General features: G+C 56.0%; 2 protein-coding genes across 5 annotated transcripts; one reads left to right on the top strand and one right to left on the bottom strand.

The window, feature by feature from the left end:
• The first annotated feature begins 2,780 nt into the window (after positions 1–2,780).
• ECI1 (enoyl-CoA delta isomerase 1) lies at positions 2,781–17,063 on the top strand. 2 transcript variants are annotated; one of them, XM_017858428.1, is made up of 7 exons: positions 2,781–2,895; positions 2,982–3,089; positions 10,024–10,151; positions 12,430–12,576; positions 13,552–13,673; positions 13,766–13,944; positions 16,813–17,063. In XM_017858428.1, exons 1-7 carry the CDS (start codon positions 2,844–2,846, stop codon positions 16,977–16,979), a joined length of 903 nt encoding a protein of 300 aa, XP_017713917.1. In that variant the 5' UTR covers positions 2,781–2,843; the 3' UTR covers positions 16,980–17,063. The 2 variants fall into 2 exon arrangements, with proteins under 2 accessions (XP_017713917.1, XP_017713918.1); XM_017858429.1 differs by lacking the exon at positions 16,813–17,063 and adding an exon at positions 14,324–14,756.
• Positions 17,064–17,834: 771 nt separating this feature from the next.
• DNASE1L2 (deoxyribonuclease 1 like 2) lies at positions 17,835–21,162 on the bottom strand. 3 transcript variants are annotated; one of them, XM_017858510.1, is made up of 7 exons: positions 20,451–21,162; positions 20,281–20,369; positions 20,107–20,190; positions 19,932–20,032; positions 19,737–19,849; positions 19,368–19,565; positions 17,835–18,995 (listed from the first exon to the last, which is right to left on the bottom strand). In XM_017858510.1, the coding sequence occupies exons 1-7, from the start codon at positions 20,592–20,594 to the stop codon at positions 18,939–18,941; spliced, it is 786 nt and encodes a 261-aa protein (XP_017713999.1). In that variant the 5' UTR covers positions 20,595–21,162; the 3' UTR covers positions 17,835–18,938. The 3 variants fall into 3 exon arrangements, with proteins under 3 accessions (XP_017713999.1, XP_017713997.1, XP_017713998.1); XM_017858508.1 differs by having other exon boundaries at positions 18,646–18,995; positions 19,368–19,619; XM_017858509.1 differs by having other exon boundaries at positions 18,646–18,995; positions 19,368–19,619; positions 19,737–19,846.
• Positions 21,163–21,372: the final 210 nt, after the last annotated feature.

Below are 21,372 nucleotides of genomic sequence, written 5' to 3'. Positions count from 1 at the left end.
CAAAGGATCACATCATGGAGATATTTTCCACCTATGGGAAAATTAAAATGATTGACATGCCCGTGGAAAGGATGCATCCCCATCTGTCCAAAGGCTATGCATAGGTAGAGTTTGAGAATCCAGATGAAGCTGAGAAGGCGCTGAAGCACATGGATGGAGGACAAATCGATGGCCAGGAGATCACTGCCACTGCCGTGCTGGCCCCCTGGCCTAGGCCACCCCCCAGGAGATTTAGCCCTCCCAGGAGAATGTTGCCACCACCGCCCATGTGGCGCAGGTCTCCGCCACGGATGAGGAGAAGGTCCCGCTCCCCGAGGTGCAGGTCCCCTGTGCGCCAGAGATCACGCTCCCCGGGCCGCCGCCGCCACAGGAGCCGCTCCAGCTACAACTCCTCCGGATAAACAGGCCACTGAAGCTCTCGCCCCTGTAACATACCCTACCCAGCTCAGTTTTGTCACTTTTCTAGCCAAAGGAAGATCAGTAGGAAAGCAAACCCTTCACTCGGGTAGAATTTGCAGGCAGCAGTCAGCACCCCTCTGCCCGCCGGGCTCTGGCTGCAGAAGTGCTGTTGGTTTGGGTGTTGTGTGCCTGTCAAGATTCCCTCCGGTTTTCTGGCTAGAAAGCTCACCCGTTTCCAGTTTCTAAGAGTCAGTTCAGTGGCAGGGCCACTAGGAACAAGTGAGGCGCTGGGGGGTGGTGTGACCCTGCCTGCCTGGGAGCACACTTTTCGCTTCCCTGGTGACCTGAGATGGTGGCCAGACTGCCCTTGCTGTTGCTGGGCGGTGTCCTTTTGGAAAGGGAGCCGTCCCGAGCTTTAGTGCAGCTGCCAACCCTGTTAGCCCCGGCCTCTTGAGGCCTCTTCCGACTTCAAGGGTCACACACCCCCGAAGATCTCTCATCCATGGTAGTTGCTGTGCATGGTTCTGTCTCTCCGTACACCCATGCACACACCCCACCCCACCATCCTACTCTGAAATTGGTGAGTGAGAGCCAGCTCTGCGGGATCATCACACAGCCATGGTTGTGCCTGCCCTTTGTGGTGGTCTTTCAGGTTATCTTGGCAACATGTACATTGCTTTTTTTGTTGTTGCTTTTTTGCTTTTATTGTACAGTCAGTACTATAAAATTTCTCTTTGAGTTTTATACCTTTGTAGCATTTTAGATGATGTTGTGTTTGTACTTTGTTGTGTAGAGTGGAAGAATTGTGTTGAATAAACCCAAGATTGGAATGCAGATCTAGTACTGGGTTCACTGCCTTCTCACTGTACCCTCACCTAGTAACTTTCTGTTCCTCAACATCCACAGTGGCACCTCCAGTGCTTTGTCAGGAGAATCTAGGGTTTGTGTGCTGTGGGTATTAGGTTGCTCCTATGGTGGACAAATAGAAGATGGTTTTATCACCCCCTCGGAATGTGTGTGTGTTTTGAGACAGACTCTCGCTCTGTCACCCAGGCTGGAGTGCGTACCATGGTGCGATCATAGCTCACTATAGCCTCCAACTCCTGCTTCAGCCTCCAGAGTAGCAGGGGCTAATTTTTTTTTTTTTTTTTTTTTTTGAGACGGAGTCTCTGTTGCCTGAGTTGGAGTGCGGTGGTGCGTTCTTGGCTCACTGCAACCTCTGCCTCCTGGATTCAAGCGATTTTCCTGCCTCAGCCTCCTGGGTTCAAGTGATTTTCCTGCCTCAGCCTCCTGAGTAGCTGGAATTACAGGCGCCAGCCACCATGCCCAGCTAGTTTTTTGTATTTCTAGTAGAGATGGGGTTTCACCACGTTGGCCTGGCTGGTCTTGAACCCATGACCTCGTGATTTGCCCACCTTGGCCCCCCCAAAGTGCTGGGATTTCAGGCATGAGCCACCGCACCCGGCAGCAGCGGCTAATTTTTTAAAAATTTTTTGTAGCAAAAAAATTTTAAAAATTTTTTGTGTTGCTATGTTGCCCAGCTGGTCCTGAGTCACGAGTTACAGGTGTGTGTTGCCATGCCAGGCTTGCTTCCTCCTTCATTAAGTGGCCATTTTTCCACCTCAAAAATTGGTTTGGGACACAAGGAAGAATTGGAAATGCTTAAGATGAGAACAAAAGTTGATACCACCCAAAACTGCTGGGACCTTACTGCCCAGTGCTGCCAGTGGTCGGACCAAGACCCCACACCAGACAGTACAAAGGCCCACTCCCCAGCTCCCGCTTATGGCCCCGTGGGAACAGACTGTATTCTTATCCTTTGGCATTTCTCTACAAATAAAAATGTAAGGTGCCACTGGGGTCCGACCTTTGTGCACTTGGCGTTGTGCTGAGCAAGGCGTGTGGCCTGTTCTTACCGCCAGGTTCTGCTGCCCCCACCCCCACTTCGGTGACTAAACCTGCAGCTCTGATCCTGTTCCCAAAGGGGCGGGAGGCTGGGCTCACTCCAGGCAGCCCCTGGCCTCCCTCACGGACCCCGTGTGTAGGGCTCATTGCTTTGATCGCCTTTCCAGCGCCGATGCTGCAATAGCTGAGCCTGGCCTAGAGCTCGCGGTCACGAACACCGGCAGCCTCCTGCCTACGGTGTCCCGCGCGGTAGAAGAGCCTGCCCTGGCGCTGCGCTGGTCGTGGCTGCGTCAGCAGTGGGTCCGCACCTCCTTGCGTCTCCCTGTAGGCCAGCCCTGCCCCGGATCTAGGTGCCTGCCCCTGAAGCGCGCGGCTGCCCGTGATGAACCCGGCGGGCGGTGGGCGGCTGCTTCCGCCGGTAGGTGGAGGCGTTGAGCGGCCTCTGGGAACGGGGCGGGGCCTGCTCCTGGGGGAGGACTCCGCCCCCTCCCCAGGAGACCAGTTAACACGCGACCTTCACCAGGCGCGTTCTGGTCAAGATGGCGCTGGCGGCTGCTCTGCGAGTCCCGGCGCGCGTTCTGCTCCGCGCGGGTGCGAGACCCGGGGCTGGCAGGGGTCGGGGCCGGGGCCGGGGCCGGGACGTGGAACTAACGGGCTCCTCCGCGCTGCCTTCGCAGGGGGCCAGCTCCCGGGCGCGGCCCTCGGGCGGACAGAGCAGGCGGACGGCCGGCGCGCGGCGCTTCGGGAGCCCAGCCGGGTGTTGGTGGTAGCGGACGCGGGCGCAGGTGACGGCGGCACCGAGGAGCGCGGGCGTGGGGCCGGGACCCCGCGGGGTCCGCGCTCGGGGCGCTATCGGAGAACACGTCTGTCGACGCTCAGTTGCTGTTTTAGAACCAAGGTTAAAACATGAACCTTGCCTCTCATACTGGAAATCGTTCGTCATGAGACAAAAGTTCTTGTTTTTAAAGTTGTAGGAGTCCGGGCGCGGTGCGCTTCACGCCTATAATCCTAGCACTTTGAGCGGCTGAGGCAGGCGGATCACCTGAAGTTCAGGAGTTCGAGATCAGTCTGGCCACATGATGAAACCCCATCTCTACTAAAAATATAAAAGAAAAAAATTAGCTGGGTGTGGTGGTGCCTGCCTGTAAATCCCAGCTGCCTGGGATGGCCTAGGCAAGATCGCTGGGAACCTGGGAGTGCAGGCCTGCAGTGAGCCCGAGATTTGTGCCTCTGCACACCAGCTGGCACAGAAGCAAGACTCCGTCTCTAAAAAATAAGTAAATAACGGAGATATGAGCTGTTATCTAATTATTCAGTTTGTGAAGTGGGAAAAGAATATTTTGGAATAAATTTGTGTTACACCCAATGTGGCAACAGAGATCTCGTACCCACCCTCCCGATCAGAACTTGGGTAAAACCCACTGGAAAAGGATAGAAAAAGTACTTTTGGGAAGAGAAGCCTGCGCGCTCCCCCAGACGGAGGCGAGCTGCAGGGCCCCAAGATCACGGCCCAGGCAGCCAGCAGCTTGCCTCATCCAGGACATGCGAGCCCGGACCTCCCGGTGCAGGCCTCAGTCGCCTGGCTGTGCTCCTGAGAGGAGGCCCTCCCCCTCCGCAAGTAGGTGCCACAGGCACCTTGCCCTCCCAACCCCCAGATCCAGAGGCTGTGGCCCACAACTGCACGAGCTTCAGACACCCGGCTCCCGTGCCTCTTTTTGGTTCCCTCTCTCCGTCTGGGCTCCTTACCTACAAGCTGAGAGGGACAAACCCAGACCAAGCTACAAACTGAGTTTCTGTTTCTTTATGTTTGGAGATGGAGTCTTGTTCTTTCGGCAGGCGGAGTACAGTGGCGCAATCTCGGCTCACTGCAGCCTGTGCCTCCTGGGTTCAAGCAGCCTCTCCCTCTTTAGCCTCCCAAGTAGCTCCAATTACAGGGCCCCACCACCAGTCGTCACTGATTTTTTGTAAAAAACTGTGATTCGAGGCGATCATTTCTGTACATATTTGAGTAGCCACAACAAAATGCAAAAAAAAATTTATTTTTTTTTTGGAGACAGTGCATGCTCTGTCGCTCCAGGCTGGAGTGGCAATGGCGCGTCCTGGCTTCACTGCAATCTCCAGTCAGGCCTGGCTTTCTGACCCCAAACTCACTTTTTGTCTTTTTGTCTAGCCTTTTTTTTTTCTTTTTTTTTTTTTGAAGACGGAGTTCTCGGGCTCGTCGGCCTAGCTGTGAGTGCAGTGCACAATCATCTGTTCACTGCAAGCTGCCGCCCTCCCGGTCACAACCATTTCTGGCCTCAGCCTCCCGAGTAGACTGGGACTACAGGCGCCAGGTATATTTTTTGTATTTTTAGGTAAAAGAACGGGGTTTCACCCATGTTAGCCAGGATGGTCTCGATCCTCCTGACTCGTGATCTGGCCTGCCTCCACCTCCAAAGTGCTGGGATTACAGTCGGTAGCCCACCCCGTGCCCATGACTTACTTTGTCTGATTTTATATGGATAGAAGCGAGGAGGCAGCCTGGGTAAAAAATTGTCATTGCACCAACCTTTCCTTTTTTTCTGGAGGTTAATGTGTGGTGTGGTGTGTGTATGTGTAGCATAAAATTTTATATGGCCGGGGCGAGGTGGCTTAAGCCTGTAATCCCAGCACTTTGGGAGGTCAAGATGGGTGGATCACGAGGTCAGGAGATCGAGACCATCCTGGCTAACACAGTGAAACCCCGTCTCTACTAAAATATACAAAAAAACTAGCTGGGCGAGGTGGCGGGCGCCCGTAGTCCCAGCTACTCGGGAGGCTGACGCAGGAGAATGGCATAAACCCGGGAGGCAGAGCTTGCAGTGAGCTGAGATCCGGCCACTGCACCCCAGCCTGGGCGACAGAGCGAGACTCTGTCTCAAAAAAAAAAAAAAAAAAAAAGTTTATACCTAACATTTACCATTCTAGCCATTTTGCTCAGTACAACCCAGTAGCAGTAAGTACATTCACAATGTTGTGTAGTCCACGCTATCCATTCCAATACCTTAAGATACGTGTTTTTGAGGTTGGGCCCAGTGACTCACTCCTGTAATCCCAGCACTTTGGGAGGCTGAGGCGGACGGATCACGAGGTCAGGAGATCGAGACCATCCTGGCTAACACAGTGAAACCCTGTCTCTACTAAAAATACAAAAAATTAGCCGGGTGTGGTGGTGGGCACCTGTAGTCCCTGCTACTCAGGAGGCTGAGGCAGGAGAATGGCGTGAACCCAGGGGGTGGAGCTTGCAGTGAGCCGAGATCACGCCACTGCACTCCAGCCTGGGCAACAGAGTGAGACTCCGTCTCAAAAAAATATATATGTGTATGTTTTTGACCAGGCGCCATGGATCATGCCTGTAATCCCAGCACTTTGGGAGGCCAACACAGGAGGATCAGTTGAGCCCAGGAGTTTGAGAACAGCCTGGACAACATAGCAAGACTCCATCTCTACAAAAAAATTTTAAAATTAGCCATGTGCGGAGCTGTATGCTACTGGGTAGGCTGAGGCAGATCACTGGAGACCAGGAGGTCGGGGATGCAGTGAGCTATGATTGTACCACTGGACTCCAGCCTGGGCAACAGATCAAGACTCTGTCTGAAAAAAAAATAAATAAATAAGGAATATTTAGTACCCACCCTATGCCAGGAATGTAGCCACTTCCCACGTGATGTCTAAGCTCTTCCAGAGTCTCCTTGTTTTGTTTTGTTTTTGTTTGTTTGTTTGTTTGTTTGTTTGAGGCACAGTCTCGCTCTGTACCCCAGGCTGGAGTGCAGTGGCCCAATCTTGGCTCACTGCAAGCTCCGCCTCCCGGGTTCACGCCATTCCCCCGCCTCAGCCTCCCAAGTAGCTGGGACTACAGGTGCCCGCCACCACGCCCGGCTAATTTTTTTTTGTATTTTTAGTAGAAACGGTTTCACCGTGTCAGCCAGGATGGTCTCGATCTCCTGACCTTGTGATCCGCCCACCTCGGCGTCCCAAAGTGCTGGGATTACAGGTGTGAGCCACTGTGCCCGGCCTCTCCTTGGTTATCTTATGCTCATCTCTGGTCTCTTTACCTTTCCCCCCAGTGTCCTTGTTACCAGAACACCAGCTTGGTCTAAATCCATGCTGCTCACCACACACATAGCCAATGACTGAGGTCAGGCGCAGTGACTCATGCCTGTAATCCCAGCACTTTTGGGGAGGCCTAGGTGGGCGGATCATTTGAGGTCAGAAGCTCGAGGCCAGCCTGGCCAACATAGTGAAACCCCCTCTACTAAAAATACAAAAGATAGCCAGGCATGGGAACACACGCCTGTAATCCCGGCTCTTCGGGAGGCTGAGGCAGGAGAATTGCTTGAACCCGGGAGGCAGAGGTTGCAGTGAGCCGAGATCGTGCCACTGCACTCCAGCCTGGGTGACAAAGCGAGACTCCATCTCAAAAAAATAAAATAGGATGGGCGTGGTGGCTCACGCCTGTAATCCCAACATTTTGGGAGGCTAAGGCAAGCGGATCACCTGAGGTCAGGAGTGTTCAAGATCAGCCTGGCCAACATGGCAAAACTCCACCTCTACTAAAAATACAAAAATTAGCCTGGCATGGTGGCAGGCGCCTGTAATGCTGGCTACTTGGGAGGTTGAGCCAGGAGAATCCCTTGAACCCAGGAGGCAGAGGTTGCAGTGAGCTCATAGCACTCCATTGCACTCCATCCTGGGTGACAAGAGTGAGACTCCATCTCCAAAAAATAAAAATAAAAAATACATAAATAGGCCAGGCGCGGTGGCTCAAGCCTGTAATTTCAGCACTTTGGGAGGCTGAGGCAGGTGGATCATGGGGTCAGGAGATCGAGACCATCCTGGCTAACACGGTGAAACCCCGACTCTACTAAAAATACAAAAAAAGATTAGCCGAGCGTGGTGGTGAGCACCTGTAGTCCCAGCTGCTTGGGAGGCTGAGGCAGAAGAATGGCATGAACCCAGGAGGCAGAGCTTGCAGTGAGCCGAGATCGCACCACTGCGCTCCAGCCTGGGCGACAGAGCAAGACTCTCTCTCAAAAAATAAATAAATAAATAAAAATGTAAAAAAACATAAATAGTAATGACCACATGGATGAGCCTTGAACACATGATACTCAGTGGAAAAAGCCGGCCACAAAGCCCACATACTGTGGTATCCTGATGATATGGAATGGCCGGAGCAGGCAGAACCGTAGACACAGAACGCAGATTGGCGGCTGCCAGGGGCTGGGGGTGGGATGGGGAGCAACTGCTAATGGGGACAGGGATTCTTTTGAGGACAATGAAAAGATTTTGGAACTAGGCAGTGGCGATAGTTGCACAACACAGTCAGTATACTGAATTATGTAAGTGCCTGACTTGTTCACTTAAAAATGGCTGATTTAGGCTGGGTACAGTGGCTCATGCCTATAATCCCAACACTTTGGGAGGCCGATGCAGGAGGATCACCTGAGGTCAGGAGTTCGTGACCAGCCTGGCCAACCTGGTGAAACCCCTTCTCTACTAAAAATGCAAAAATTAGCCAGGCATGGTGGTGTGTGCCTGTAATTCCAGCTTCTCGGGAGGCTAAGGCAGAAGAATGACTTGAACTCAGGAGGCAGAGGCTGCAGTGAGCCGAGATCGCACTGCTGCACTCCAGCCTGGGTGACAGAGCGAGACTCTGTCTCAAAAAAAAATAAAGATAGAAAATGATTAATTTGACTGGGCAGAGTGGCTCACGCCTGTAATCCCAGCACTTTGGTAGGCCGAGGTGGGTGAATCACGAGGTCAAGAGATCAAGACCATCCTGGCCAACCAACATGGTGAAACCCCATCTCTACTAAAATACAAAACTAGCTGGGTGTAGAGGTGCATGCCTGTAGTCCTAGCTACTCCGGAGGCTGAGGCAGGAGAATCACTTGAACCCAGGAGGTGGAGGTTGCAGTGAGCTGAGATTGCATCACTGCACTCCAGCCTTGATGACAGAGTGAGACTGTCAAAAAAAATAATAAAGAGGCCGGGCACAGAGGCCCACGCCTGTAATCCCAGTGCTTTGGGAGGCCGAAGCAGGCAGATCACGAGGTCAGGAGATCGAGACCATCCTGGCTAACACGGTCTCTACTAAAATACAAAAAAATTAGCAGAGATTGGTGGCGGGTGCCTGTAGTCTCAGCTACTCAGGAGGCTGAGGCAGGAGAATGGCGTGAACCCGGGAGGCGGAGCTTACAGCGAGCCGAGATCACGCCACTCTATTCCAGTCTGGGCGACAGAGTGAGACTCCGTCTCAAAAAAAAAAATGAAGGAAAGAGAGAGAAAGAAAATGGTTAATTTAAAAAGCATGCAGTTTATATGGAATAAATGAAATTGTTAATTTATGTTATATCGATCTTACTTCAATTTAAAAAACAATAGGCTCACTCCTGTACTCTAGCACTTTGGGAGCCTGAGGCAGAAGGACCACTTGAACTCAGGAATTCAAGACCAGCCTGGGCAACAAAATGAGACTTCGTCTGTACTAAAAAATCAAAAAAATTAACTGGGCATGGTGGCCCGTGCCTGTAATCCCAACTACTCAGCATACTGAGTTGGGAGGATCACTGGAGCGCAGGAGGTCAAAGCTGCAGTGAGCAGAGATCACACCCCTACACTCCAGCCTGGGTGATAGAGCGAGACTCTGTCTCAAAAATAATAAGAATTAATAAAAAATAACCCCCAGGCCAGGCACTGTGGCTCACGCCTGTAATCCTGGCACTTTGGGAGGCCGAGGCGAGTGGATCACCTGTGGTCGGGAGTTCAAGACCAGCCTGACCAACATGGAGAAACCCCGTCTCTACTAAAAATACAAAATTAGCTGGGTGTAGGGGCACGCACCTGTAATCCCAGCTACTGGGGAGGATGAGGCAGTCAAATCGCTTGAACCCAGGAGGCGGAGGCTGCGGTGAGCCAAGATCATCCCATTGCACTCCAACCAGAGCAACGAGCGAAACTCCATCTCAAAAAAAAATAGGACCGGGCACGGTAGCTCACACCTGTAATCCCAACACTTTGGGAGGCCGAGGTGGGCGGATCACAAGGTCAGGAGATTGAGACCATCCTGGCTAACACGGTGAAACCCTGTCTCTACTAAAAATACAAAAGAATTAGCCGGTCGTGGTGACGGGCGCCTGTAGTCCCAGCTACTCGGGAGGCTGAGGCAGGAGAATGGCGTGAACCCGGGAGGCGGAGCTTGCAGTCAGCTGAGATCACGCCACTGCACTCCAGCCTGGGCCACAGAGTGAAACTCCGTCTCTAAATAAATAAATAAGTAAACAAAACCCCCCAAATGCACAGCTATCACGGCTTGGTTGAGGGTGCAGGCTCGTCAGAGTGCTTTTCCAGTGCCAGGTATGAGCTTTCTCTTTTCTCTCTCTCTCTCTCTTTTTTTTTTTTTTTTTTTGAGACGGAGTCTTCGCTCCGTCGCCCAAACTGGAGTGAGTGGCTGGATCTCAGCTGACTGGCAAGCTCCGCCTTTCGGGTTCACGGCCATTTCTCCTGCCTCAGCCTCCTGAGTAGCTTTGGGACTACAGGCGCCTGCCACCGTCGCCCCAGCTTAGTTTTTTGTATATTTTAGTAGAGACGGGGTTTCACCGGGTTAGCCAGGATGGTCTCGATCTCCTGACCTCGTGATCCGCCCGTCTCGGCCTCCCAAAGTGCTGGGATTACATCTCTTCTCATTTTTTAAATTAGGGGTGGCTGTGATGAAATTGAAGAACCCCCCGGTGAACACCCTGAGCCTGGAGTTTCTGACGGAGCTGGTCATCTGCCTGGAGAAGCTGGAGAGTGACAGGAGCTTCCGCGGTGTCGTCCTGACCTCCGTAGGTGTCCGTTCCGCTCCCTACCCCTGCCCAAGTTCTCTGATAGGAGCACAGGCCTGTTGCACATGGGAAGAGGCAGAGCCTGTGCCGGCAGGTGGTGCAGGCAGCCAGCAGCCCCACCACCCTGGACTCCAGGTGCCTCCACGGGAGGCTTCCAGGAGCACGGTGTGGGTGTGCCCCAGCAGGGAGCCAAACTGTCACGGGCCTCAAGCAGATCATTCCCAAAGGTGGAGGTGGGCCAGTCTGGGAGATAACCTTCCCAGGAGACAGCTTTCCCAAGAGACAGCCTTCCCGGGATACGTCCTTCCCGGTAGGCAGAATTCCCGGGAGACACCCTTCCTGGCCTGGGCCGTCATCCAGGCGGACACTGGGGAGAGCTGTGGGCAGCGAGTGAGGGAGAGCCATGCATCTATGGGGTCACCTTGGATCCTAAGCACACCTGGTGGTGGGTTCCTGGGGTGCTCCCCGCTAGGATCACTTGGGTGCCCTGAGCCAGTCCTGCGAACAATGCCCGTGCTCTCTGATCCTCTGTGGGCCAGTCTTCGGGGCAAGTTCTCAGAGGGGGAACCTCTTTGGTCTGAGTTCTTGTTCAGGGGACTCTAAGTGTTGCCTGAGTGCTGGCGAACGCTAGGCGTGGCATCTGTGGGAACGATGTCATTACCAGGGTCGCGGAGGGGCAATAAGTAGTGTCAGGCCCAGGAGGATGAGACCCCTGAGGGGAGGTGGGCCATGGCCGAGGTGACAGGAGTGAGGGGTCCTCGGAGGCTGGGGTAGCTTTACAGGGCCTGGCCTAGAACTCCTGACCTCAAGTGATCCGCCCACCTTGGCCTCCCAAAGTGCTGGCCGTGTCCAGCCTTGTGTACTTATTGAGACAGAATGTCTCTCTGTTGCCCAGGCTGGAGTACAGTGACGTGATCTTGGCTTACTACAACCTCCGCCTCCTGGGTTCAAGCGGTTCTTGAATCTTGAAAATTGTAAAAATTTTTGGTAGAGACAGTGTCTTTGTTGCCCATGTTGGTCTTGAACTCCTGGGCTCAAGCAGTCTTCCCACCTCAACTTCCCGATGCGCTAGGATTACAGGTGTGAGCCATTGCCCCTGGTTAATTTTTTTGCTTAATTTTTACTTTTTTGTACAGATGGGGTCTTGCTGTGTTGCCCAGGCTGGTCTTGAACTCCTGGCCTCAAGGAGTCCTCCCATCTTGGCCTCCCAAATCTCTGGGATTACAGGCATGAGCCACTACGCCGGGCCTGGGTCTTGAGTAATGGAAGTAGAACGCGTTTTGTAGAAACAAAGAACCCGCCTGCCCATTCTGTGCGGCGGCAGCTCACGTCTGTTTGGGCACAGTGGAGCTGCGTTGCACACCCGCACCGCTCCTGGCTTTTTCACATGACCTGAGGATGTGGAGGCCATCCCATCTGTCCCGGCCCCCGCCTCCTCACACACATTAGGTGGTTGTCGTCCTTTCTGTGGACAGTGTGGGGTAAACATCTGCCCACCTCTGCTTGTGTGAATCAGGGTGAGCTGGGTTTGGCTGCAGGAACAAGTTCACCCACAGCCTTGGGGCATCCGGCCCTCGGGAGGAAAACGTGCTGTGTCGTGCAGAGGGGAAGGCACCTTTGTTGTTTGCTCAGGGTGCTGTGACCGTGCAGGGGCCCCAGGGTGGGTTTTCCACTCCTCCCCGAGCCCACCTCCCTGGCCAGCAGCCCTGACTGGGCGTCTGAGGCCCCCGTGCTGGCACCCGCTACTCTAGCCATGGGAGGGTCCCTCCCACCTGTGCTCACCCCTCGCCCGCCCTTGGTAGCTCTTGAGAAACCCACACTTTCCAGATCCTTCTCCCACCCTAGCACTTCCTGGTCCACACGGCGGTCCGTGGCTTGCTTGGCCCTTTGTGGGTGAATGATTCAGAACATGCACCTCCTCTGAACTCTCAGGAGTCTTCACCACACCTTTGGGTTCCTCTGCCCGAGCCGGGCGTGCGGAGCCAGAGGGCCGGCGCTCTGATGTCCCTGGGAGGTGCCTGGCCCTGCCTGTCTTCTCCTATCCAGTTTGAAGCAGGAAAGGGAAGAATGTTCTGGAAAGTACAGGGAAGCCGGGTCCAGGAGAAGCCTAGGCCGAGTCCTTGGAGCGCCTAGTCCTGGCTCCATGGGGGCAGCACCCACACCCTGAGTGTGACCTGGCCCTCGTGTGCCTTGGGCACTTGGGCTCCTCAGTCTTCCTGCTGTGATGCCAGCTGGGAGGTGGACTCTGATGGGTGCGTGGCCCTGGCGCCCCCTGCAGGACTGCCCGGGTGTCTTCTCAGCCGGCCTGGACCTGACAGAGATGTGTGGGAGGAGCCCCGCCCACTATGCCGAGTTCTGGAAGGCAGTGCAGGAGCTGTGGCTGCGGTTCTACCAGTCCAACCTGGTGCTGGTCTCCGCCATCAATGTGAGTGTCCCCAGTACCAGGTGGCCTCGCTGGCTCTTCTGGGCCAGCCCCGGGGGGTGGGGCAGACACTGTCCTGCCCTTGGAATCTCTCACAGGGGAAGGGAATGGTTGGGGAGACCCTGAGATGTGCACAGATGAGTGCCATGGCAGACCGCATGGCGTGTTGAAAAGGTGGGCCTCAGGTGAGGGGCCTGCCTGGGTCTGTCAGACAAGACCCAGAAAAGAGCCAGTGGGTAGGGACCAGGGCCTGGGGTTGATGCCAGCCTGGGTGGAGGCTGTGTGTGGTGAGTGGGTGATCGGACCCACATTTTGGAAACATCACTCCATCCCTCCCCAAGGAAGGCCAGGGAAGCTGAGGACAACGTGGAGGCTCAACCTCGGGAACCAGGGTGTCCTGTGGGGTGGCTGTGACACGTTGGGTGTGGGCCAGAGCCTGGTGAAGGGGAGGGCTGGTGTGAGAGAAGCCTCAAGGGTGCATGGCCATGCAGACAGGATGGGTCCTGTGCGGGGCAGTGGGTGCCTGCAGTGACCACAGGGTGAGTGTGGGGTTCCCAGGACATTCTGGTGGCGCTAGCTGCTGGGGTGGTAATGGGGCCCCCGTGGGGCATGACAGCTCTGACTAAATCCTTATGTGGCATTTTAGCATTGAGTAAAAGCTCTGAGAGGACAAGCAACTCGCTCCCCTAACTGAATGGTTTTAAAAAGTGATTTTCTGTTGCCTAAGAACGAACGACCTGGGCTGAGGACGAGCCTCAGACCCTCCTTGCCCAGCACTAAGGGGCCAGTTCCTTCCCCATCCATTTCCTGGTACACACCCAGCCCAGCCCAGACCATTGTGGGTATGGAGCCCTGTGGGGGTTGGGGCACACCGAGGGCACAGGCCCTACTTGGCATCCTTGGACCCTGCCCTCTGGAATGCGGTTGGGACCAGCAGCAAATAAGAGTCTAAGAGCCCTGTCTGGCCTCTCCCTGCAGGGAGCCTGCCCTGCTGGAGGCTGCCTGATGACCCTGACCTGTGACTACCGTGTCCTGGCAGACAACCCCAGGTACTGCATAGGACTCAACGAGACCCAGCTGGGTATCGTCGCCCCTTTCTGGTAAGGTCCGGGGCTGTAGCCACACTCCATGCTTGTCGTGGAGGGAACCGACCCACCTGGGGCCACGTGGTGAGCGGGTGTCTGCGTTCCAGGTTCAAAGACACCCTGGAGAACGTCATCGGGCACCGGGCGGCCGAGCGTGCGCTGCAGCTGGGGCTACTTTTCCCACCGGCAGAGGCCCTGCAGGTGGGCATAGTGGACCAGGTGGTCCCAGAGGAGCAGGTGCAGAGCACTGCGCTGTCAGCGATAGCCCAGTGGATGACCACACCAGGTGAGGCACAGGGCATGGCGGGCGCCCGATGATGCTGGGGAGACCAGAAGGTTCTCTACCCAGAGGTTCTCTGTGGACATCGTGACTGCAGTAGACTGTTCAGAATCATAGTCATGTGGGTGTCAGGAGACTGCTGTAACAACGCAGCACAGACCGGGTGGCCCAGACCACAGAAGTTTATCTCACGGTGCTGGAGACCAGAGGTGCAAAATCAAGGTGTGGGCAGGGCTGCCCTTCCTCCCTGGGCTCCAGGGGAGGCTCCTTCGTGCCCCTGCCCACTTCTGCTGGCTCCAGGCCTCCCTGGGCTTGTGGACACCTTGCTCTAATCTCTGCCTCCATCCTTACGTGGATTTCTCCCCTGTGTTTTCATGGGTCTCAGGTCTCTCCATTCTCAGGACGCCTGCCATGTGATTTAGGACCTACCCTAAATCCAAGATGATCCCAACTTAATTACATCTGCAGAGACTCTTTCCAAATAAGGTCACACTTCCAGGTTCCAGAGCTGTGGTTAGGAATTGGACCTATCTTTTGGGACACACTTTTCAACCTACCACAAAGACAGTTGTCCACTTCATGGAAATAGAGCTGGTCATGTCAGCGACGGTATACACCAGGCCCAGCAAATGCCATCTCTAAAGGGCCAGGTGGCTTGTGGGCTCTGTAGGTAAGACCTTTGTGGCAGAAAGCAGCCACGGAGGAGACGTAAACTGACAGGTGTAGCTGTGTTCTGGCAAAGCTTTATGGACACTGGGCCAGGCGCGGTGGCTCACACCTTGTAATCTCAGCACTTTGGGAGGCTGAGGCAGGCAGATCACTTGAGATCAGGGGTTCGAGACCAGCCTGGCCAACATGGTGAAACCCCATCTCTACTAAAAATACAAAAATGGGCCGGGCGTGGTGGCTCACGCCTGTAATCCCAGCACTTTGGGAGGCCGAGGTGGGCGGATCACGAGATCAGGAGATCGAGGCCATCCTGGCTAACACAGTGAAACCCCGTCTCTACTAAACATACAAAAATTAGCCGGGCATGGGTGCAGGCGCCTGTCGTCCCAGCTACTTGGGAGGCTGAGACAGGAGAATGGCGTGAACCCGGGAGGCAGAGCTTGCAGTGAGCCAAGATCACGCCACTGCACTCCAGCATGGGCAACAGAGCAAGACTCTGTCTCAAAGAAAAAAAAAAATACAAAAATGAGTCGGGCATGGTGGCACGTGCCTGTAATTACAGCTACTTGGGAGGTTGAGGCAGGAGAATCACTTGAACTTGGGAGGCAGAGGTTGGAGTGAGCCAAGATCATGCCAGTGTACTCCAGCCTGGGTGACAGAGCAAGACTCCATCTCAGAAAAAAAAAAAAAAAGATTGATGGACATTGAAATTTGAGTTTCACATAATTTTCACTTGTCACAAAATACTAACCTTTTGATTTTCAACTCCTCAAAAATGTAAAAACCAGCCCAGCACAGTGGCTCAGGCCTGTAATCCGAGCACTTTGAGATGCCAAAGCGAGTGGATCACCTGAGGTCAGGAGTTTGAGACCAGCCTGGCCAACATGGCGAAACCCCGTCTCTACTAAAAATATAAAAATTAGCCAGGTGTGGGGGCAGGTGCCTATAATCCCACCTACTCGGGAAGGCTGAGGCCAGAGAAGCACTTGAACCTGGGAGGCCGAGGTTGCAGTGAGCCAAGATCATGCCACTGCACTCCAGCCTGGGCAACACAGATTCGGTCTCAAAAAAGTAAAAACCATTCATAGCTTCAGGGCCTTGGGAAGCCAGATTTACCAACCCTGATACAAGTAACTGAAGGCTGTTCTGCCATTTCCCGTCCTGTAAGACAATATTCAGTGCCATGGGAAAATATTTTTTTTTCTTTTTTTTTTTTGAGACAGAGTCTCACTCAGTCCCTCAGGCTGGAGTACAGTGGCACAATCTCAGCTCACTGCAACGTCCACCTCCTGGGTTCACGCCATTCTCCTGCCTCAGCCTCCTGCACCATGGAAATATTCTTCATAATATAATTGAGTGAAAATAACACGTTAAGTGGCCGGGCGCGGTGGCTCACGCCTGTAATCCCAGCACTTTGGGAGGCCAAGGCGAGTGGATCACCTGAGGTCAGGAGTTCAAGATCAGCCTGACCAACATGGTGAAACCCCTTCTCTACTAAAAATACAAAAATTAGCCAGGCGTGGTGACGGTTCTATAATCCCAGCTACTCAGGAGGCTGAGGCAGGAGAATTGCTTGAACCTAGGAGGTGGAGGTTGCAGTGAGCTGAGATCATGCCACTGTAGTCCAGCCTGGGCGACAGAGACTCCATCTCAAAAATAAATAAATAATACAAAATTGGTCAGGCGGTGTGGTGCACGCCTGTAGTCCCAGCTACTCGGGAGGCTGAGGTGAGAGGATCACCTGAGCCCAGGAATTCAAGGCTGCAGTGAGTCATGATCACACTACTGCACTCCGGTATGGGTGACAGAGAAGATCTTTCTCTTAAAAAAAAAGAAAAAATTAGGGCCAGGTATGGTGGCTCATGCCTGTAAAACCAGCACTTTGGGAGGCCGAGATGGGTGGATCACCTGAGCTCGGGAGTTCGGGACCAGCCTGGCCAACATGGGGAAACCCCATCTCTACTAAAAATGCAAAATTAGCTGGGCGTGGTGGCGCATGCCTGTAATCCCAGCTACTCGGGAGGCTGATGCAGGAGAATCACTTGAACCCAGGAGGCAGAGGTTGCAATGAGCCGAGATCCCACCACTGCAGCCTGGGCAACAGAGCAAGACTCCATCTCAAAAAAATAAATAAATAAATGTAAGTTGGGAGTCACCCCACTGCCCTGAAAGCGGGATTTCAGTGGTAGGTCCCATTTTCTTTAGACCATGCTCGACAGCTGACGAAGGCCATGATGCGAAAGGCCACAGCCAGCCGCCTGATCACGCAGCGTGATGCGGACGTGCAGAACTTCGTCAGCTTCATCTCCAAAGACTCCATCCAGAAGTCCCTGCAGCTGTACTTAGAGAGGCTCAAAGAAAAGAAACGCTAATGGCTGGGCTGCCACAGACTTACAGCCATGCGTGCCCCTCTGGGTCCCAGGGTGGTCTTAAACAAGGCATTTTTCAACTTCAAATTACTGCCAGCGTTTCATTTGACTGATTTTACATAGAAGTTCCTGTTCCTCGTAGCCCGGTGACCCAAGGCCCAACCACACACAAACACACACGGGTGCCTGTGCCCTGCAGGCAAGGGGAGTTGAGAGCAGCCTTTTGACTTGGGACTGTGACTGGCAGGGGGCGCCATTCTGGACCTGGTGAGGTCACCACTGTCTCCATTCCCAGGGCAGAATCGTCAATCAAGTCCCTGGTCGTCCATTCCGGCCTTTGGACTGCCTGCTCTTAGGTGTGAGGCCAGGTGGTCTTGGCCCCCACACAGGACTCCCCAGAGAAAAGCCTTTTGGCCACTGCCCTTACTCATCAGGATGAAGGGAGTGGACAGTGAATCAGAGCAACTGGGGGATCCTGAGCCGGCGGGAGTGCCAGGGCTCCAAATGTTCGTGTGTTTTTTTTTTTTTTTTTTTTTTTTTTTTTTTTTTTTTTTGTTTGTTTGTTTGGTTTGTTTTTGAGACGGTAAGTCTCGCTCTGTCGCCCAGGCTGGAGTGCTGTGGCGGATCTCAGCTCACTGCAAGGCTCCGCCTCCTGGGTCACGCCATCTCTCCTGCTCAGCCTTTCGCCCGGAGTAGCCTTGGGCACTACAGGCGACCCCCCCCCCCTGCCCCGAACCCCGGCTCAATTTTTTGTATTTTTTAGTAGAGACGGGCGTTTCACCCATGTTAGCCAGGATGGTCTTTGATCTCCTGCAGCCTCGGGTGATCTATGCCCGTCATTCGGCCTCGGCCTCCCAAAGTGCTGGGATTACAGGCTTGAGCCACCGCACCCGGGCCCAAATGTCCTTTAAGAAGGATTTTGCAAGAACCAAACTCATCCAAATCCTTGAAACAAAGGTTTTTCCTCCCATGCAATTCAGACCAAGTTCCCACACCTTGCTAACATGTGATGTTTCAAAAACCAGAAACCTCATCGGGCCCCCATCAGTGACCCAGTGGACCCATGGGCCTGCCTGTTCCCAATCCTAATGTGGTGGCCTTGCCCAGGGCACAGGGCAGCAAACTTGAAGGGCTGAGCCATAGCGAGCTGTGCAGTTCTTTGCACGGGACCTTAGTCCCAAGCCACCTACCTCAGCAGGGAGGAGTCCAGCCCACCTACTGCTCTCAGGCTCCCCAAAAGCTCCAGGACTGCTGACCAACGGGGGCCAGCCTCCCCTTGCAGTGCTGGGTGAGACCGGGCTCCTGAGACAAGTGCCTGGGGGCCCCCGCACTTGGGGGCTGCGGGGTGGGCCTGGGGAGAGCTATTCTGAGACCCCCCAAGGGCCCAGGAGGCTGGTGTGTCAGCGCCATCCCTGTCCCAGCTGTGCTCACAGTACAGGCTCCTGAGAGCATTTGTAGTTTGCACAGAGAATGAGCAAGGAGGGTCCCTGAGCTGCCTTCCAGGGCCAACAGGCTCTGGGGGCGGCCAAGTCCCATCAGGACATGGGGTGGGCAGCCCAAGACATACCCAGAGTCTGCCTCCCTGAGCTGCATTTCCTCAGGGAAGCGGGACTGCCCCTGAGGAGCTGAGGCTAGGTCCCTAGGAAGGACAGAGGCCTGGGAGCCAAGCTGTGGGGCCCGGCTGGGAGCGACTCATTTATTGAGCAGACATTTGCCAGGCAGTGCCCTCTGTGCCCCTCATGGGGCTCACAACACCCCGTGAGGTCGCTGGATGCAGCCCGTCTCACAGATGGGAAACGGAGTTGCAGGGCAGCCCATTAGGTGTCCATGGCCCGTGGTCCACGCCCAGCCGACTCTGCCTTGGGGCCTCACTGAAGGGTGGCTGCTACCCTGAAGGGACCACTGTGGGGCCATTCCTCAGGGCCAGGGTCTGCAGGTGGCGTGCCCCAGCCAGGCCTCGAGTCATCTGTGGGACTTGAGGGTCACCTCCACTGGAAAGTGGTCGCTGATGGCGAGAGCCTGGGGGGCGAGAAAGAGCCTCGGGGAAAAGTGCACCCCAGCCACCGGGATGGGCCCACTGGGTGTCCACAAGCCACTGCCTCTGCGGGAAGGGCCGGTGAGGCCTAGGTGCCCACCCCTGCTGCTGCCTGCGGTGGGGCAGGGGCCAGGGCAGAGGGTGTCACCATTGGCCCTTTGAGGGAAAGTCAAGGTACCCGGCCTGCCCGGAGCTCCACATGGGGTGGGCCAGGCTCTCCAGGGCCCTTGGAAATGATCCCTGGTGCAGGGAGGGGAGCTGAGGTGGCCCCCCCTTGGGTGCTGGCCCCTCCCTACTGTCTGCGTGCGCTCGAGCTATGGGGACCCAGGACCAGCGCCGCCCCACGGCCCACTCGCCTGAGTCTGGTCCAGGCCGAATTCCTCCTGAAAGTCGTGCACGGTGGCCGACTGGGGCTTCAGGCTTCGGCGCAGGCGGGCGCCGCAGGCCACGATGCGGTCGTAGGCACAGTCTGAGTTGCCCACCGTGGTGTCGGCGCTGTCAGGGATGAGCCACTTGAAGACCTCACTGCTCCTCAGGCGGATGGCGGCCCAGTCCTGCGCCCGCACATAGTTGCAGTCGGCGTTGAAGTCGCCCAGGAACAGCATGTCCTGCGGGTGCCGCGGAGCCGGGTCTGAGCCGCCCCAGGGGCCGTCGAGGTCCCGCCCTCATGGCCCAGACCCCCGGGGCGCGCCTGCAGGGACCCCGGGACCGAGGGGTGGGCTTACGTCGGTGCCCCACTTGTCGATCACATCTAGGTACACGTCGTAGAGCGCGTCGATCTCCGCCACGGCTTGATGCGGCGCCGCGTGCAGCGGGATCAGCACCAGCTTCTGCGCTGCTGCGGGAAGGGGTCGCTGCGTCAGGTCCCGGCGGGAGGGGAGGGGCGGGCCGGCGGCAGGGGAGGGGCGGGGCCCGCTCACCTGAGCCGGGGGCCGAGAACTTGACCACGAAGGGCTCGCGGCTGAAGACGTCCTCGGGGTCCGGGTACTGGTATGTGTCCACGACAGACACCGCGTCCTTCCTAGGAGATGTGGGGGACGCGCTGAGCCTCCCACCTGCGGCCCCGCGCGCCCCTCACTGTGGTCCGCCCCTCACCTGTACACGAACAGGTACATCTCCTTGTACTGGTCCCGGCCCAAGGGCTGGCTGCTCACAAAGCTGTACTCGTGCTCGGACACCCTGCAGAGACAGGGCCCGCTCAGGGTCAGGGCGCCACGCCGGGGCGAGATCCTGGTTGAGGGTCGAGACGAGGGGCCCTGCCCACCACACCTGTTGATCTGCTCCATGAGCGTGGACACGGCACTGAGGTCTGGGTCTCGCACCTCCTGCACCAGCGCGAGGTCATAACCCGCCAGGATCTGGGGAGGAGTCGCGGGTGCGGGGTCAGCGTGGTCAGCACCCCCAAACGCCACCCCGCCCCGCCCCGGCCGGGGCCCCACCTTAGCGATGATGCTGCCGCAAGCCAGGTCCGACACTTTGCTGTCGCCGAAGCTCTGGATGTTGAAGGCTCCGATGCGAAGCGCCGCGACCCTGGCGGCTTCCAGCGCCCAGAGCGCGGCCAGCAGGGCCCGGGGCCCGCCCATTGCGCGGAGCGAGGGGCTGCGAGGGACAGAAGCCGCCGCCTACGCAGACCTGTTGTCAGACCCACCGACCCACCCCTCTCCTCCGCGGCCGCCCCGTGACAGCCAGTGCGACGCAGAATCCGCCCCTGGGCTCTGCAGGCTCCCAGGGCACTGCTAGGCTCTCAGGGACCGCTGCCTTCTCACTGCGCGGGAAGCTGCAGCCGGAGTAGAGGGTCCGACCCATCCAGGCCCAGCTCAGCCAGCGGAAAGACTCACCTTGGATGTGGGTGCGGAGGCCCGAGGCTCAGGGGTTCTAGGGGAATGGGGATCCCGGGTCCAGGCTGCGGGTGTGTCCGACACAGGACTGCACTGACTCCCTCCAGCAGCAGCTCTGGCACCAGGACAGGGGCCGGTATTTGAGGTCCTGGTCCAGGGAGGGGCTGGGCTGCGCTGGGTCCCGCCCCCTCGACCCAGCTGGGTGCCTGATGAACTCCTCGCTTTCATTCCCATGGAGACCCCCAGGGTAAGGGGCGGGAGACCTGCCTGAGCCTCTTCTGGTGCCCCAGGCCTGTCCCAAAACCATCCCAGAAGCCCCTGCCAGCCCCCTAGGATGGAGGTAGACGGTCAGCCACATCCCGGTGTGGCTGTTCTTGTCCCCACTCCTAGAAACTAGGTCGCCTAGACTCTCTCCCTGAGCAGAATCCCTTCAGGGAAAGGAAGGCAGCACAGGAAGGACCAGCCACACTCCTTGCCCAGCATCTCCTGCTGCTCCACCTGCTCACCCTGTGGTGAAGGCCGA

Source organism: Rhinopithecus bieti, unplaced genomic scaffold, assembly GCF_001698545.2.
Source record: "Rhinopithecus bieti isolate Rb0 unplaced genomic scaffold, ASM169854v2 scaffold_47707, whole genome shotgun sequence".
Lineage (NCBI taxonomy): Eukaryota > Metazoa > Chordata > Mammalia > Primates > Cercopithecidae > Rhinopithecus > Rhinopithecus bieti.
Note: the sequence above shows the minus strand (reverse complement) of the source record. Positions and strands in the feature narration are given on the sequence as shown.